The sequence below is a fragment of the Aegilops tauschii genome, chromosome 2 (genome assembly GCF_002575655.3).
Source record: "Aegilops tauschii subsp. strangulata cultivar AL8/78 chromosome 2, Aet v6.0, whole genome shotgun sequence".
In the NCBI taxonomy this organism is placed as follows: Eukaryota; Viridiplantae; Streptophyta; class Magnoliopsida; order Poales; family Poaceae; genus Aegilops; species Aegilops tauschii.
In genome coordinates this window covers 382,536,782-382,555,060 of record NC_053036.3, presented here as the reverse complement: position 1 = coordinate 382,555,060, position 18,279 = coordinate 382,536,782, and the positions used below count along the sequence as shown (strand labels likewise).

The 18,279-nt window shown below is 49.9% G+C and overlaps 1 protein-coding gene across 2 annotated transcripts; it reads left to right on the top strand.

Moving 5' to 3' along the window:
- The first annotated feature begins 2,078 nt into the window (after positions 1–2,078).
- LOC109757283 (uncharacterized) lies at positions 2,079–13,379 on the top strand. Of its 2 annotated transcripts, none has more exons than XM_073508622.1 (2): positions 2,079–3,758; positions 13,108–13,379. In XM_073508622.1, exons 1-2 carry the CDS (start codon positions 2,556–2,558, stop codon positions 13,210–13,212), a joined length of 1,308 nt encoding a protein of 435 aa, XP_073364723.1. In that variant the 5' UTR covers positions 2,079–2,555; the 3' UTR covers positions 13,213–13,379. The 2 variants fall into 2 exon arrangements, with proteins under 2 accessions (XP_073364723.1, XP_020171695.1); XM_020316106.4 differs by lacking the exon at positions 13,108–13,379 and adding an exon at positions 8,834–9,158 and having other exon boundaries at positions 2,084–3,758.
- Positions 13,380–18,279: the final 4,900 nt, after the last annotated feature.

Below are 18,279 nucleotides of genomic sequence, written 5' to 3'. Positions count from 1 at the left end.
TACTATTTACGGCGTGTGTGTGAACCGATCACGCAAAAAAAGGCCATCCATGCGATTTGGAATCGGTTCAAAATTTTGGATTGGACCTGACTCCGGTCTTGCTAGTAGACCTGGCCATATGGACCTTTTAAGGGTGACCCCCAGGCACAAATTTTTGGCCAGGTACAAGCGAATAAAAGGGTCGGGCTGACCTTCGGCCTGCCTCAGAACAAGGCCGATCCTTAAAGCCAGGCCCTTACGGCCGAACCGACATGACCCTTTTAGCACTGTTTGTCCTTTTTTTCAGATCTTTTTAGGGCTGTTTTGGCCTTTTTCTGTTAACCTAAAATATCATGCCATTCTATTGTGTATCGGCCTTTTTAGGGCTGTATGGACCTTTTTAACACATGTCATCCCGTAGGCGTGGCATGTCGGCCTGGCCCTTTTACGAAATCATTAATTGAGAAGTACTCATTTAAAACATTATTTTTACCTACCAAGTTGTGACAAGTGGCGCACTGTATGTGCATCATAAGTTTTCTCTTTTTCGTAGATTCGTTTATGAAAATATTTTATCTCTTAAATCATGCGTCCAAATCTCGAGCCATTTTTACCGTTGGATTTCTCACTTAGATCCCATATTGATAAATTTTGACGAACTTTTTTTCCTGAAATAAACCGGACAATAAAAACGAAAGAAAAAACCAAACAAGGAGCACGTTTTCCCCCTTTTCGAAAGCCGTTTCTGAGAGGCACGGTCGTGCCTCTCGTGGAAGAAAATCCGTGCCTCTCGCCGAAGCAAAACCATGCTCTCACGAAAAGAAAAAAAAAAGAAAATGTATTTTTTCCCGTTTTCGAGTGGCACGGCCTTGCCTCTCGCGGAAGCAAAACCATGTCTCTCAAGAATAAAAAAAAGAAATTGCGTTTTTTTTTGTTTCCGAGAGGAACGTCCGTGCCTCTCTCGGAAGCAAAACCGTGCCTCTTACGGAAGAAAAAAAAGATAAAGTGCATTTTTTTCATTTCCGAGAGGCACGACCGTGCCTCTGGCAGAAGTAAATCCGTGCCTCTTGTGGAAGCAAAACCATGCCTCTCACGAAGAAAAAAAGAAAAAACAAGTTTTTTCGTGCAATTTTTTTTAATTTTTTTGTCGAAAAGCTAAGACTGATGAAAAATTGAGAAGTTGAAAAAACCCAAGAAAAAATCATCTAAAAAGCCAAAAATGCGTGTGAAAAAAATTAAAAAACAAAATCCGGAGGGAGCGCTCAGCGCGACACGTGGCAACGACTGAGTACGCGCAAGTGTCGCGCTCTCAGCCCACCCCATGTGATGGTTGGGGAGGCTTCCGAAAGAGCGCTCATCAACTAGTTGCTCTCGTCCTTTTAGCGAAATCAGTAATTCAGGAGTACTCCTTCCAAAGATCACTCCCACATCCCTAGGTTGTGACAAGTGACGCGCTGTATGTGCACCACTTGTTGCAACCTGGGAGTTTTCCCTTTTTCGTAGATCTGTTTATTTAAAGCTTTTCCTCTTAAACTGTGCGTCCAAATCTCGAACTATTTTCACCGTTGGATTCCTCGCGTTGGGATCTTCAAAACTAAGATCCCATGTTGATAGATTTTGAGAACTTTTTTTTTCACGAAAATATCAGACGAAAAAACGAACCGGGAGTAAGTTTTTTTCTTTCCGTAAGCCGTTTCAGAGAGGCACGGACAGGCCTCTCCGGAAGCAAATCCGTGCCTCTCGTAGGAAGCAAAATCATGGCTCTCACGAGAAAAAAGAAGAGAAAGTACATTTTTTTTCGTTTACGAGAGGCACGGTCGTGCCTCTCGTGAAAGCAAAATTGTGCTTCTCGTGGAAGCAGAAATGTGCCTCTCACGAAAGGAAAAGAAAGAAAACACGTTTTTTTTCTCGTTTCCGAGTGCCTCTCACGGAAGCAAAACCGTGCCTCTCGCGGAAGAAAAAAACACGTTTTTTGAGAGGCACGATCATGCCTTTCATGAAAGCAAAACCGTGTCTCTCACGGAAGGAAAAAAAATAAAAACCTATTTTTTTCATTTCCGAGAGACACAACCGTGCTTCTCGTGAAAGTAAAATTATGGCTCATAAGAAAGCAAAAAAAACATATTTTCGCGTATTTTTTTTCAAACAACTAAGAAAGACCGTGGAAAAACGAAAAGTTAAAAGCAACCATTTTAAAAGCCAAAAATGCATGCAAAAAAAACAAAATCCAAAAGAAGCACCCAGGATGCGACACATGGTGACGGCTGAGAGCGCGCCAAGTAACACGCTCTCAGCTTATCACAAGTGATTGTTGCGGGGCTCTCGAAGGAGCACTCATCAACAAGTTGCTCTCCCCTTTTAGCTTGCGTGGCAGACCGATCCTCGAGCCGGCCTTTTATAAAGGCTGATATGGGCCGTACCGTGCCAGGCTTTTATCTAGGCGTGCCGGCCCGCCAGGTCTGCTTGTTAGGTAAAGAAACCTACATTGCCTCGTCAAAAAAGAAAAAGGGTAAAGAAACCTACCGATTCAGGAGTCAAACGATCTTCACGTCCATGGCCACACCGCCACAGCCCCCATGGAGTGGATGATGCTCGAGCCCTTCGTGTTCCGCAGGGACGGAGATTCTTCCTTCCCGGACGACCGGACCGCGCCCTTCAGGGCCGAAGGCATCAGCTCCCACGGCGGCCCCTTCACCGTCGCCTTCCGCGTCGTCGCCCCCCCGGCCATCTCCCGCCTCTACCTGCGGTGGTCGGGCGGCCCAAAGGCAGGCTCTTCGTGCGATATTGTGGCGGCGCATCGCAACCTCCTCCTGTTCAGGCTCACCTCCAACCCTGTCAAGGGGAAGGATGAGGAGTCCCTGATTTGGCCGCAGGAGTACTTCATCTGCCAAGGATCTTCGCACCAGCCAACGCTGCAGCTCCACCGGATCCCCATGTTCACCCAGCGCTCTCTGCATCTTCGCTCTGTCGGCATCTTGTCCCGCCCTGAAGGAAAATTCGTCATGGCGCAGCTGCGCCTAAGTGAATCCCGTTTGCCGGCGAAGATGGAAGCCGAACTGTGCGTTCTACGCTCCAACAAGTGGGAGCTGCTTCGGAATCTGCAGATAAAGTACGAAGCCCATGAATTATCCGACTTGATCCATTGGAGAACTGACAGAGTGATCCCTTTCGAAAACTATCTGTGCTGGCTTAGTTACTTCAGTGGAGGCACCCTGTTCTGTGACGTGTCTGAAAAAAAGCCTAAAATCTCCTACCATCGGCTGCCTATTCATGACCGATGTCGCGGTGCAGATCTACACCGGTTGCGTGATATGAACTGCTCTTTGTGCACCACCGATTCCGGCAGTAAGCTCATGTTCGTTAGTGTTGCCCCGGAGGATCATGAGATAGTTGGCCCAATGCTTCCTGGTACGGATTTTGTTGTAACCTGCCATACTTTGAGGACACAAGACATGGTGTGGGAAGAGACGTTCGTCATCACATCTCATGAAATATGGGGTTCCAATGCCTCTCTCTCATACAATGCTCTGATGTTTCCTCTTGTGAGTGTGGCCAAGTCAAATGAGCTATACTTTCTATTGCCTGAGAAAGGGGAGCGTGCAATTGACAAGGTTTCGGCGATTGGTGTTGATACTATTACCATGCATACGGAGATTCATCAGTACATTAAAGGAGAGGAAGACCTCGGGGGTGAAGATGATGACATGGTTAGGCAAAAGTCCCATCTTCTCCATCCCTTTATTCCCTCCGAGTTCCCAAAGTTTTTCTGGCCTCACCAGGTATTTGCATCGCACGTATCTATTTATTTTCCCTATCATTCAGATTTCAGAACATAGTAGTATGTGGTAGCTGTTACTTCCTCTATAAACTAATATAAGGTCTTTTAGATCACTAGTGATTTAAAGATCTTATATTAGTTTACAGAGGGAGTACTTTTTTTGCTCTCTGTACTAAGCTTCTCAATACTGGAGGACTCAACTTCCTTTGTTGGTTCCTGTTTTCAACCTGGTTCAGTTAGATCTTGTAAGTTGAAGTGAAGTTGCCTTACATACCACGTTCTATATTTAAATTGATATGAATGAAATCAAACTTATGATGGTAGTGGTAGTGATCACCAAGGTATTGGATAAACGAATCTTTTGGTCAACTGTTACTCCCTCAAGTGTCGTGGTTTTAGTCCCAAAAAATCAACTAAAACCACGACACTTATGTTGGAACGGAGGGAATAATTCTGATGAAAATACCATCAAATTCATGCTGGAGGACTCAAATTTGATGAAAACCACGACACAAATATGAGCTTCTCCGTACTGGAGGACTCAAATTTCTTTGTTGGGTCCTGTTTCCAACCTGCTTCAGTTAGACCTTTTAAGTTGAAGTGAAGTTACCTTACATACCATGTGCTGCATTAAAATTGCTATAAGTAAATCAAGCTTATGAATTATGATGGTGACCCTCCCGCCTCCCTCTGCACCTCGGGGTCAGTCCTGCCTCTCGCGCTCCTCGACGCGCGGGCCTCATCTCCACCTCCCGTGACGCCTCCGGCTCCTCCTTCCGTGGTCCTGCCTTCGCCGCTGCCCGGTCTGCTGGTGGCTCCCCTGCTCACCTCCGAGCCGTTGCCGTCGGTCTCCACGGACGCACCGCTGGGGGCGGCCTCCCCGCCGGCCTCGCCTCGGCGTGCCTCCTCTCCCACCCCCAGTCGATGGGTGGGTGCGTGCTGGACGCTGCCTTGGCGACTCCGCTGGCTGCTCCGCCTCTCCCGCCTCGCTCCTCGACCTACGCCAGGCAGGGCCGCTCGACGTCGACGCCTGTGACGTCGTCTCGGCGCAGCGCCCGCATCGACACCTCGCGACCCGCGGGCTCCCCGGCCCTGCCCATCTCCGAGCGGGCTGAGCTCCGCGCCGCGGCGCGCAACCTCGAGCCAGGTACTCCAGTCATACCCGCCGGTTCTGCTACATGTTCGTTCTCTGCTTTGGAGTCTATTCCTCTCGGGCATCTCGCCCAAGTCGCGGCAGATTCCGATATAGTCTTTAGGGGGGAGGTCGATCCCCCCTTAGTCCAAATCGCGCAATCCAGGCGCGGGAGGTCCTCGATGGGCGGTTGGCCGAAACCCGTGCCCGCTTAGCTACTCCCGCCTCGGTGGCGGGCGGCCCCACCTCCCAGCCGTCCGGCCAGGCCGCGCCCGCTCCCCTGGAGATCCGCGGCCGCACCCGGTCTCGCACCGCCGCTCTCCGCGCCCAAAGCGCCTCCCGTGTCCTGGGGTCAAGCAGCCCCCCCATGGTGGTTTAATGCGGACCCTTTTTTGGAACATCCGCGGTTTTGGCAAGGATGGCCGACGCCGCCAGCTCATCGAGTACATGCGCGATGAGCGGATCGACATTGTAGCAATTCAAGAGACCATGCGAACTGAGTTCGCCTTGTCCGAGCTTGACCGTCTTAGTCCCCACCTGTTTGCCTGGCATTGGCTCCCTTCTAGTGGGATCGCCGGGCACTCTGGTGGCATCCTGTTAGGTGTCAAGGATGCCACCTTTGAGGTGGGTAGCATGGACCGGGGGGAGTTCTTTGTTAGCATGGAGCTTTTCGAGAGGGTGCTGAACTTCAAATGGGAGATCATCATAGTCTATGGCCCTGCCGACCACCGTCGTTCAGCGACATTCCTTGATGAGCTCAAGAATAAGGTGTCTGCCGCCCGCTTCCCGGTCGTCGTGGGCGGCGACTTCAACCTCCTCCGATTTGCCGAGGACAAAAACAACGACCTAGTGAACTTCCCGCGGATGCAGATGTTCAATGACTGCATTGCTGACCTCAGTCTGCGGGAATTAGATAGGATTGGTGCCAGATTCACCTGGACCAATCGCCAGGCCGACCCGACCCGCTCCGTCCTGGACCGCGTCTTGGTCTCGCCTGAGTGGGAGTTGCGGTGTCCCCTTGCCTCCCTCCGTGCCATTACTCGTATTGGCTCGGACCACGTTCCCCTGCTGCTCTCTTCTCAGGACGAACGCCCTCCCGTCGCCCCTAGGTTCCGCTTCGAGACGTTCTGGCTTAACCAGAACGGCTTCTCGGAGGCCGTCTGTGCCCGTTGGCTGGAGGCCCGCAGCTCTCCTCATAGGTCCATTTCTGCGGTGGATGATTGGCATTTCTGCGCCAAGCGCTCCCTCCAATTCATGAAGGGTTGGGGTGCCAACTTGGGGCGGGATCTCCGGGACCGCAAGCAGGCCCTCCTCGCCTCTATCCAGGCGCTTGACCTCCGGGCTGACTCAATCGGCCTATCCGCTGATGAGTGGATGCAGCGGTACGACCTGGAGGACCAGCTCACGGTCATCTATACGGACGAGGAGGCTTACTGGCGACTCAGGGGGACCCAAAAGTGGGTTCTCAAGGGGGATGCTAACACCGCATACTTCCAGGCCATCGCCAATGGTCGTCATCGTCGCAATACCATCCCACTTCTGTGGGATGGCGAGACCCTCCTGCAGCGCCCGGCCGAGCTTCGCGCTCATGTAGACGGCTTTTATAAAGCCCTTTTTACGGCTCCCCCGCGTGGGGGCTTGCCTCTTGCTCCCACCTTCTGGGTGGGCACCCAATGTGTGTCGGACGCGGAGAATGCAGCCCTCACGGCTCCATTCTCGGAGGAGGAAGTTTGGCTTGCGATTATGGGCATGAACCCGTCGTCCGCCCCGGGGCCTGATGGCTTGCCAGTTAAGTTCTTTCAGACCTTCTGGCACGCTATCAAACCGGAGGTCATGGCTCTCTTTGAGGAGTTCTATGTGGGCACCATTGACCTCCACCGCCTTAATTACAGGATCATTACCTTGATCCCCAAGGTCCCGGGCGCCTCCGACATTCGCCAGTTCCGCCCCATTACGGTGATCAATGTGATCTTCCGCATCCTTGCAAAGGGTACGACAATAGGGTGGCCCCTTTGGCTGACCGCATCACCCATCCGGACCAATCCGCCTTCATACAGGGTCGCTATATCCTTGATGGAGTCTTGGTCTTCCACGAAGTCCTTCACGAGGTCAAATCCAAAAACCTCAAAGCAGTGTTCCTGAAGATTGACTTCCATAAGGCATACGACACGGTTAGCTGGCCCTTCCTTCGGGAAGTATTGCTTCGGAAAGGCTTTGACGATCGTTGGGTCTGCCGGGTCATGCAGTTGGTGTCGTCGGGCCACACCACGGTGAACATCAATGGAGAGATCGGCCCATACTTCCCCACCTTTTGTGGGGTCAGACAGGGTGACCCCTTCTCTCCGTTCCTGTTCAACATGGTGGTCGATGCCTTGGCATCTATCCTGGATAAAGCCAAGGCCGCCGGCCACATCCTCGGCATCACCCCGCACCTAGTGGAGGGAGGGGGTGTCTCCCTCCTCCAATATGCCGATGACACCATCATTATGATGCAGGGTTCAGAGGCTGAGATCGCGAACATCAAATTTCTCCTACTCTGCTTCCAACATCTGTCGGGCCTCAAAATTAACTTCGCTAAAAGCGAGGTGATGGTGTTGGGCTATTCCCCCTCTGAGAGCCAGAGTATCGCTAACCGCTTGAACTATCGGCTGGGGTCCTTCCCCACTACTTATCTGGGGATCCCCATTAGTGACTCGCGCCTAACTGTGGCCGACCTGCGTCCCTCGGTCCACAAGCTGCAGCACCGCATCGAGCCGTGGCAGGGCAGGTGGCTCTCTAAGGCAGCCCGCACGATCCTCATCAACTCGTCCCTCTCCAGTCTTCTCCTATTCATCATGAGCTTCTACAGCCTCCCCGAAATGCTCCACGACGAGATTGGCTCGGTCCAAGCTCGGTTCTTCTGGGCTGGCGAGGGCGATAAGCAGAAATACCACATGGTCCGCTGGACTGACATCTGCAAGCCCCGGGACCAGGGTTGTCTCGGCATCATGTCCTCCAAACGCATGAACCTGGCCCTCCTCACTCGTTGGCTGTGGTGCATTGCAAACGGCGATGGTGGCTTGTGGCTACAGATCATCCGCCGCAAATACCTGCGCGACCAGCCCCTCGCTTTCTGCGTTAGGACGGGCGATTCCCAGTTTTGGCAGTCTGTCGTTCAGCTCCTCCCGCTCCTTCGCATTGGGACCTCCATTGCGGTTGGCACTGGATCGGCCACGCTATTTTGGTTCGACCGCTGGGCCGGTGATCTCCCTTTCGCGGCCCGGTTCCCTGACCTCTTTTCCATAGCGGTCGAACCTAGGATCTCCGTCGAGTCGGCCCTTATTGACTTAGGGCGTCTCGCGTTCCGGAGGCCATTTGGGCCGCCGGAGGTTGCCGCTTGGCATGAGCTCCTTGATTCAGTGGCTCTCCATGAGCCGGACTTGTCGCAGCACCACGACGACCGCATGTCCTGGCATCTCGAGCCATCTGGCCGCTTCTCCACGAAGTCTCTTTACCGCGCCATCGCGCCCTCTCCCGAATCGGGCGTCCTCGACTCTATATGGTCTATCCGCGTGCCCCTCAAAATTAGAATCTTCATGTGGCAATGGATCCGTGGCCGGCTCCCCTCGGGCGTGGAGGTCCTGAAGCGCCAGGGTCCCGGTGATGGTATCTGCCCCCTATGTGGGACGGCGGAAACCTCGAATCACATCTTCTTCTCGTGCGTGTCCGCCCAGTTTCTTTGGGGCTGCCTCTGAGAGGTCATCGGTGGCAACTAGTGTCACACTAACTTCCCTGATCTCCTCCCTGAGGTTCAGTCCTCCCCCTTGACAGGCCGCCACATTAGGTGGTTGCTCATTGGGGTGCTCGCCTGGACGCTGTGGACCGTACGAAATAAGCTTGTCATTCAACGGGTCCCCCTTCGACGTGCTACTGACGCTGTGTTCAAAATGTGTGGCTTCTTGCAGCTTTGGCGGCCGCTTAGCCGTCACCAGGATCGCGATGCCATCACCTCCATCATCGCCGGCCTTCGCTCGATGGCTCTCCGCTTCGCACCGCCGCTCCCTCCGCCACCTCCCGAGCCGGATTAGATCCTTTGTTGCTGTTTCGAACGATGCGGTTGTCCCGCCTCCTTTGTTTATTTCCAGGGCTTGTTGAGTTGTGCCCTCAGCAGAACCCCTTGTACTTTGTGTTGTGGTACTCTGTGTGTGTGTGGGTGAACCTTGTTGTATTGTGTGGCTCTGGTGGTTTGCTTTATCTATAAAGCGGGGCGAAAGCCTTTTTCGGTAATTATGATGGTAATGGTAAAGTGATCACCAATGTGTTGGATAGACGAATCTTTTGGTTAACTGTTCACTCTGATGACAATACCCAAATCAACAATGTGCTATTATATTTAGGATGGTTCCTTTCATGTCCCTTCAAAACTCCAGCCTTTACGGTGGGTATTCTGGAATAACACAAATGGTGCAAAATCAAGTTTATGGCAACATCTCCAATTAGCTGAGGGTAGTTTCTGAATAGAATGTCGTTGTTTCCTACCTCCATATGTCATTCCAGAGTAAGGTTGTTTTACCATCTCCAATTTGGCAAGATGCAACCTCTGCCAGACAATCTATCCACCCGAAGGACCCTTTTGCTGTAGTTGCCGGTGGGGTAGTGTGCCTGCCATCACCAACTTTTTTAGTATGACTAGAAGTTCATCTCAATATAAGGAGCAAAATATATTCTCTTAATTTCTTGTGCTTATATTTGTTTTTTATCTCATGGCTCAAGTTAAGGTGTGTTGAAGACTACCAAGACGAACTGACAAAATCAAGCAACCAGGACTCTGTTGGCTGTTGCTGTGTGTGACGCCCGGATAATCATGCTACAGCAGTCTCATGCCTAATGATGCCATGTCATCATATTTAAGTTGCTAATCCTCACTTTGTTTCAAACCAAACTTCAAATTCAAATTTAAATTGCATGTCAAATATTTGCTTCTTCTTTCATGCAATCAAAATAGTTCACAATATGACAAATATTCTCTAAGTATTTTTCATGCTAAAACCAAAATCTTTGGAGTTCCCAACTGGCCTCTGGAAATTAATTAGTGTTCCAGCAACATTTAAATATGCCTTTCCCAATTTCCAAAATTCCTAGACAATTCCTCTTGCCTCCAAACTATTTGTGGCAATACCTAAAAATGTGGAGGAATAAATGGGCCAAGTCCCATATTTTTCCTAAATCCTTTGGATGCTCAAATAGATCATTCCTCTCTCTATTTTAATTTAAAAAAAGAGAGTAAGAGCACAGGCCACTGTGCACTGGGCCAAGTGCACAGTGCCTGGCCCGAGCCTCGGCCCACTCCAGCTGGTCCGGCCCAGCCCCTCCCCGGGTCGCCTTCCCCCCTGTTCCCCCGACCGGGGTCGCAACAGGGGCGAGCCTCGCCGGACCGCCTCGACGGCGACTACCCGGAGAGGATAAGGTCGACCCCTCCCCACGTCGCCTCGGCCTCCTCCCCACCTACCTCCACTCCCCTCTCTCGCCTCCCAGATCCACACGCTCCTCCCCCTCTTTGTCTCGCTCGCCCGCCGTCTGGCACCACCGCGGCGAGCGCCGCCCCCTCTTCCCTCCGACGTGCCCTTCCGCTTCACCGGCCTCCGCTGCATCTTCTCCGACCGCACGCTCGAGCGGGACGCCCCCGCGGCGCCGTCCCCGCCACCGGCTTCTTCCTCGGCTCCGACACATTCCGTCGACGAATCCGGCCACCTCGAGCCTCCATCAAGCCTGCTGCCATCCCCTACGGCCCCACGGTGAGCTCCCGCGCGTAACCCCTCACCCCCCCGTCCGTTTCCATGCGTGTAACCGCCATCGCCATAGCTCTCGTAGGCCACCGCCGCCCTGCTGCGTCACCGCCGTGGCCACCGCTGCCATGGCCCCCGTCCGAGCCCTCCGTCGTGCTCCTGGTGTTCCCAGGAGCCCGGCGAGCCCTTCCTCTCGCCCTCTCATGCCCCCTAGCCCATTCCCGACGTGGCCCCGAACGCCGCCGCCGCCCATGCTCGCCGCCGATGGTTATTCCGGCCGTCACCGGGCGAGCCACCACCACCACCCGACACGGCGTCGTGCGCGTGTTCGAACGGTGCCTACCGCACGCGAAACGGCCGCCCCTAGCACGTTTCCGACGAGGCCCGAGCGGCTCCGCCGCGTTCGCCACCGACGTAGCTGGGCGGGCCCCACCCCTGGCTCACTGCCAGTGGGCCTTAGGGGCCCCGTTGACTGGGTTGACCAAGTCAACACACTGACATGGCAATACAGTGCCAATGACGAGCCGGCCCCACCGCTTACATAATTAATTAAAATGGTATTATAATTAAAAGTAATTAGTTTAGCTAACCAGCCACTAACATGTGGGGCCCAGCAGCTAATTAACCTCAGTTTAGTTTAAAATAAGCTCTGTTAAGTAACAGAGGCTGACAGGTGGGACCCACTGGTCAGTTTGACCTGGTCAGCCGTCCTGTTGACTGCTGACGTCACAGTGATGTCATGCTGACGTAGTATTTCTTTTCTGATAATTTATTTAATTCCAGAAAATGTTTAAACCTTTAGAAATTCATAGAAAATAAACCGTAACTCCGATGAAAATGTTTTCTATATGAAAGTTGCTCAGAAAAATCCAACGAATCCGAATACGCGGTCCGTTCATCTGTCACATGCCCTTAGCATGCTGAACATGGAACATTCCCCCTCCGGTTCATCTGTCCGAAAACGCGAAACACCGGGAATACTTTCCCGGATGTTTTCCCCCTTCGCCGGTATCACCTACTACCGCGATTGGGCACACCTAGCATCACGCTTTGTCATGTCATGCATCGTTATGCATCTGTTTGCATTGTATTCATTGTTTCTTCCCCCTCTTCTCTCCGGTAGACTACGAGACCGACGCCGCTGCTGGTGCCTCGACCGACTACGCTGTTGACGACCCCTCCTTCTTGCCAGAGCAATCAGGCAAGCCCCCCCCCCTTGATCACAAGATATCGCCTATTCTTCTCTATACTGCTTGCATTAGAGTAGTGTAGCATGTTACTGCTTTTTGTTAATCCTATCCTGATGCATAGCCTATCCTTGCTACTACTGTTGTTACCTTTACCTGCAATCCTACATGCTTAGTATAGGATGCTAGTTTTCCATCAGTGGCCCTACATTCTTGTCCGTATGTTGTGCTATACTATCGGGCCATGATCACTTGGGCGGTGATCACGAGTATATACTTATATACTCTATACATGACACCTGTGGTGACTAAAGTCGGGTCGGCTCGTAGGAGTACCCGCGAGTGGATCTTGTGGCGGAGCGACAAGGCAGGTTGAGACCACCTAGGCGAGAGGTGGGCCTGGCCCTGGACGGCGTCCGCGCTTACTTCAAAATAACATGCTTAACGAGTTCTTGGTATTTGATCTGAGTCTGGCCATTTGGTCTATACGCACTAACCAACTACGTGGAAAAGTTATGGGCACTCGACGTCGTGGTATTAGCTGAAGCCTTCGTGACGTCAGCGACTGAGCGGCGCGCGCTGGATTGGACTGGAACGCCACTAGGCTAGGTCTGCTTCCGGTCGCGTACGCAACGTGCAGGGTGTGCAATGGGCGATGGGCCCAGACCCCTGCGCGCATAGGATTTAGACCGGCGTGCTGACCTCTCTGTTGTGCCTAGGTGGGGTTGCGACGTGTTGATCTTCCGCGGCCGGGCATGACCCAGAAAAGTGTGTCCGGCCAAATGGGATCGAGCGTGTTGGGTTATGTGGTGCACCCCTGCAGGGAAGTTTATCTATTCGAATAGCCGTGTCCCTCGGTAAAAGGACGACCCGGAGTTGTACCTTGACCTTATGACAACTAGAACCGGATACTTAATAAAACACACCCTTCCAAGTGCCAGATACAGCCCGGTGATCGCTCTCTAACAGGGCGACGAGGAGGGGATCGCCGGGTAGGATTATGCTATGCGATGCTACTTGGAGGACTACAATCTACTCTCTTCTACATGCTGCAAGATGAAGGCTGCCAGAAGTGTAGTCTTCGACAGGATTAGCTATCCCCCTCTTATTCTAGCATTCTGCAGTTCAGTCCACCGATATGGCCCTTTACACATATATCCATGCATATGTAGTGTAGCTCCTTGCTTGCGAGTACTTTGGATGAGTACTCACGGTTGCTTTTCTCCCTCTTTCCCCCTTTCCTTTCTACCTGGTTGTCGCAACCAGATGCTGGAGCCCAGGAGCCAGACGCCACCGTCGACGACGACTCCTACTACACTGGAGGTGCCTACTACTACGTGCAGCCCGCTGACGACGACCAGGAGTAGTTAGGAGGATCCCAGGCAGGAGGCCTGCGCCTCTTTCGATCTGTATCCCAGTTTGTGCTAGCCTTCTTAAGGCAAACTTGTTTAACTTATGTCTGTACTCAGATATTGTTGCTTCCGCTGACTCGTCTATGATCGAGCACTTGTATTCGAGCCCTCGAGGCCCCTAGCTTGTATTATGATGCTTGTATGACTTATTTGTGTTTTAGAGTTGTGTTGTGATATCTTCCCGTGAGTCCCTGATCTTGATCGTACACGTTATTGTACGATTGAATCGGGGGCGTCACAAGTTGGTATCAGAGCCAACTGCCTGTAGGAATCCCCTTTCCAACTCCTTGGTCGAAGTCGGGTCTAGACATTCCAAAATTTTTACTAACATGGCTGTGCGGCTTACGGGCCCACGTCGCCATTGGGTGGTATTAGGATCTTTTATTTCTCGACCTATACTCTGGGACTCTAACCTCTCTTCTATTCGGGTTAAATGATTTTACTAAATCTAACTCTAGGTTCTCGTAACTACTTTCTCCCGGAGAGCCCCTTATTACAGATGATCGCCTGCTGCCCCAGGAGATTCCGAAGATACTCTACGATGTTCTCTCGACACTTTGTGCCATCGTTTTAGCAATTCCCTTCCATCGATAAACCCGATGGATAACCACGTACACTTGTCATTCATACAATCATTCCCCGTTGATCTTGTTATTACAAGATACCCCGGCATTCTCTCTATTGCTCCGAGAATCCTTTGTGCCTACTGCCTTACAGTTCCTTGTTGCCTGAATACACCTACAAATTAATCCTCACACTTATCGAGGATTTGTTTCTCCCTAGTTGATCAGGTGTTTCACAAACTTCTTCGAAATGTTATCCGATCTTTTGAGAATCCTATACAGCCTATGGCTCTTGAAATTCTTGTCTGCATGCATTATGGTTAATTCCAAATGCCTAGCATTATTCATTGACATCCTTTGTCACTATCATTTTGAGACCGTTGATTCAATATGATGCGGATGCTCGCAATCATCAGTCGCAATTAGAATTTTTCCTTCCGGCTCAGACGTCATTTTTGAACATGAGTTGGTTCTCGACCAATCTATTTGTCGTTGATTGTACCCTAAGCCTACTCAACTTATCCATCCTTAATCAGAGTGTTTGCCTCTGATCCTTGATTTGGAAATTATGATTCTTTGCCTTTGAACTTTGAATTAGTCAATTGTTTCTGCATTGATTCTTCCTCTGGTTGTGCGCCGATGCACACATGAGCTCCGTTATGGACCATCGGGTCATTTGTTGAATTATCATCCGACAGTGTCCTTCGTATCCAAAAATCTCAAGAAGTTCTTTCCCTGATACATAATGCCATTAATAAATCATATTCTCTGTTTTGGCCAACCATGCTCTGCTCTCGAGCTGGTGATGTTTACTATGAAGTTTGTGGTATATGTTCCTAAGATGCCCCGATGGGTTGAACCAACGCCTTCCCTAATTTGTGTGAACCCGAAAGATTTCGCGGGTCATACTTATCTGGTATTGCACCAGGTAAAACTTTCCACAACTAATGTCATTTTCGAAATACGAGAGGTCAATGTAAGGTTATGCATTGAGGAAGCGGGAGTCGACCTTGAACCTTTGTGTTCATGCCCATGGAAATGATGTAGAGCTTATCATGGTAGCTTCTCGTAACAATAATTATTCACTTGGCATAATTTGATCTTGTATCTATGATTTTGTCCTTTACAATCGTGGTTCCGACCGTGATTGTTCTTCTTTGATCCCATTCTCGGACAAGTTAAAAGTACTTTCCTTCTGCAGATCATTATGTCTGCTCAACCTCTAATTTGATCTACCTTCGAGTATTACCCCTGGTATCTCGAGGATGTCAACCCATTACACTACATCTTATGAATTTCTGATGAAGTATTGCCTTTCCCTGTCAGTCACCCCACAAGTTCTGGGTTGTCGTCAACCGAGAACACCGAATTGTGAATCAAATCAACACTGTGATTCAGTACTTCCGGTACTTTGTTGTTGAGAAGTTAATACTCCATCACGTCATTCCTAGCCTGATCGGCTACATCATTATCATGCTAATTTTAACCGTGCTACTTGATCCTTCTTCCCGGAGCACAATTTTCGACGATGAGCTAAGCTTACGTCGACTTTCCTCGTCATATCATTTCGCCTTGAACAACAAGCTTGATTCCGAGTTTGTGTCGTATCTGTGGTTTCAATAACTTTTCGCTCCATCCTTCCTTTTGCTTGATGTCGTCGATGAGCGATTATATCTTCATGAAACCTCTCGACAAATGTGTCATGATCATCATCAACATTCCGAGCTCCTTAAGGATATCAATTGAATTCATGATGAGAAATACCATCCTTGCCCTCGATGATTTGTGTTATCATCGACCACTCGATTGCCTTCCGTTCAACACAAACTTGTTCGTGATTTGTGTTATACCTTGAGATCCTTGCTATCCAGCATTTGTTCTTCTTTACCTTGGAGTATTACCACCTTTTATGTCAAGAATGTCGTGGGAATTTTACCACCTCTTGAGAATTCTTGATACAAGTGATACTTCTCACCATCACCATTCCTTCTTGGTCCCCGTGTTGTTTCCAACCGAAGAAAAACCGACAGTTGAACTTGGATGTATGATTTTAAAACTTCTAGCGACCCTATTGCTTTGAAGTTAATGGTCGACATTTCATTCTTAGACCATTGGTTATCGAATCACCATTCTAAACATTGATCATGCTACATAGGCCCATAGTTTGGGTGCACCTTTTCAACCAATGTTTAATTGTGTATGCTTTCCCCGAGCATACATCATTATATCATTTGATCTAACAAATTTTATCTCCTTGTTCGAATACTGGTGGGAATCCATCTTTTGGAAATATCGATTCATTGCCGCTGAGTTCATCAGCCACCTCCTCATCCTCTCCTTGGTTTAATGATGAACTCATGATTCGGAATTTGCTTCCATAGTTCATTTCCCGAGAATCTTACAATGTCATCTCGTCAATTTGTGTTGCACCTTTTCTTCTCAGACATCCTGAGTCTGAGGTATCCTGACACCAATCAGATCTGAATCTCGGTCAGATATGATGGTTGGGACATATTTCCAAGAGTTATAACATTGGTCCTTATATATCGGTAAGGTGGTGTCATGCCTAGTACACCTGGCCGGAGGACCCTATTGTTATAGTTCCCTTCTTAACAAGGTTATTGATTCTTCCATGAGGAAATCGTAAGACTTATTCTATAAGTTGTTCCTGATGGATCCTTTGTGTATCCAAAGTCCGACCTTTGCTTGAAGACCATGTCAATACTATCTCGAAGCATGTCTGTGGTACTCCGATTTTCAATAAGAACATTTGAACCACAATGCTAAATTTTTCTTTATCAATTATCCAAACACCGTTGTATGGGTAATGTCATGAAATTTCCCTCCCCTTACCTAAAGGATTTTCTACATTATATCCTGTCGTGGATATCATGTTCTGCTTGTCCTTGGGAAGGATATACCCCTGAAGGGCATGTTTAAACACATTTTCCTTTCCATTGTTCTGTTTAATTTGATAATCATATTTTCCTTTTCATTGTTTGGTTTAACCTTTCTTGTGGTCTATATGGTCTAAGCAGTAATATTCTCCTGCTTATGTAAACACCTCGGTGTACAATTCTGTCAGCAAGCCCCTGTTACTATTGTTGATGACATTTCGGTAGGCACCGATGGATGAGAACTTTGCCGATTGGTCCGCCTCATCTTAACGAGCAGGAAAATGGTTCTCTTCGTCCCTCGCCCTTGGTACCAACGTTATTGCCAACATAATTGACAGACTATATATTCTCTGACCTGCCTTGTTTCATGACCGTGCAAAGTGATTAGCACCTTCCTGCTGTTAACCCACATGGTGGGCCCATAACCCACAGTTCCACATGATCGAAACCTGACTCTCTTGTACATTCCTGTTCTCCAAAATTGTTCCTTGCACTTGGCTTCGTATGCACATCACGAGCCACCTTCCTAGTGGCCAATTCTGGTATCAGACGCAATACCTATTCCCGTTGCTCTGAACCCCTTTCACCCTCTATTTCAGGCAACGAACGATTGCCTACCCGGTTGAAACTTCTTATTGCACTTCCTTACCTTGCTCTTCACGACTTTCTTGAATTTCAATTCAAGAGATGCCTCTATGCCACCTTCACTGAAATAGCCCCAGGTACCTATCTTGTGTTGAACTCCGTCCTTCCTAAGTCTTCCCCCCTACTCCACACCTTAAATCTCGGGACGAGATTTCTTGTAGTGGAGGAGAATTGTGACGCCCGGATAATCATGCTACAGCAGTCTCATGCCTAATGATGCCATGTCATCATATTTAAGTTGCTAATCCTCACTTTGTTTCAAACCAAACTTCAAATTCAAATTTAAATTGCATGACAAATATTTGCTTCTTCTTTCATGCAATCAAAATAGTTCACAATATGACAAATATTCTCTAAGTATTTTTCATGTTAAAACCAAAATCTTTGGAGTTCCCAACTGGCCTCTGGAAATTAATTAGTGTTCCAGCAGCATTTAAATATGCCTTTCCCAATTTCCAAAATTCCTAGACAATTCCTCTTGCCTCCAAACTATTTGTGGCAATACCTAAAAATGTGGAGGAATAAATGGGCCAAGTCCCATATTTTTCGTAAATCCTTTGGATGCTCAAATAGATCATTCATCTCTCTATTTTAATTTAAAAAAAAGAGTAAGAAAACAGGCCACTGTGCACTGGGCCAAGTGCACTGTGCCTGGCCCGAGCCTCGGCCCACTCCAGCTGGTCCGGCCCAGCCCCTCCCCGGGTCGCCTTCCCCCCTGTTCCCCCGACCGAGGTCGCAACAGGGGCGAGCCCCCCCCTCCCGGACCGCCTCGACGGCGACTACCCGGAGAGGATAAGGTCGAGCCCTCCCCTCGACGCCTCGGCCTCCTCCCCACCTACCTCCACTCCCCTCTCTCGCCTCCCAGATCCACACGCTCCTCCCCCTCTGTCTCGCTCGCCCGCCTCACCCGAGCGCCGTCGC

What these genes read in the sequence shown, in the direction of transcription:
- LOC109757283 (XM_020316106.4), top strand. Translation starts at nt 2,556, where the DNA reads ATGGAGTGGATGATGCTCGAGCCCTTCGTGTTCCGCAGGGACGGAGAT. An exon ending in AGTTTTTCTGGCCTCACCAG is followed by an intron (nt 3,759 to 8,833) that starts GTATTTGCATCG and finishes GGCTTCTTGCAG; the next exon opens with CTTTGGCGGCCGCTTAGCCG.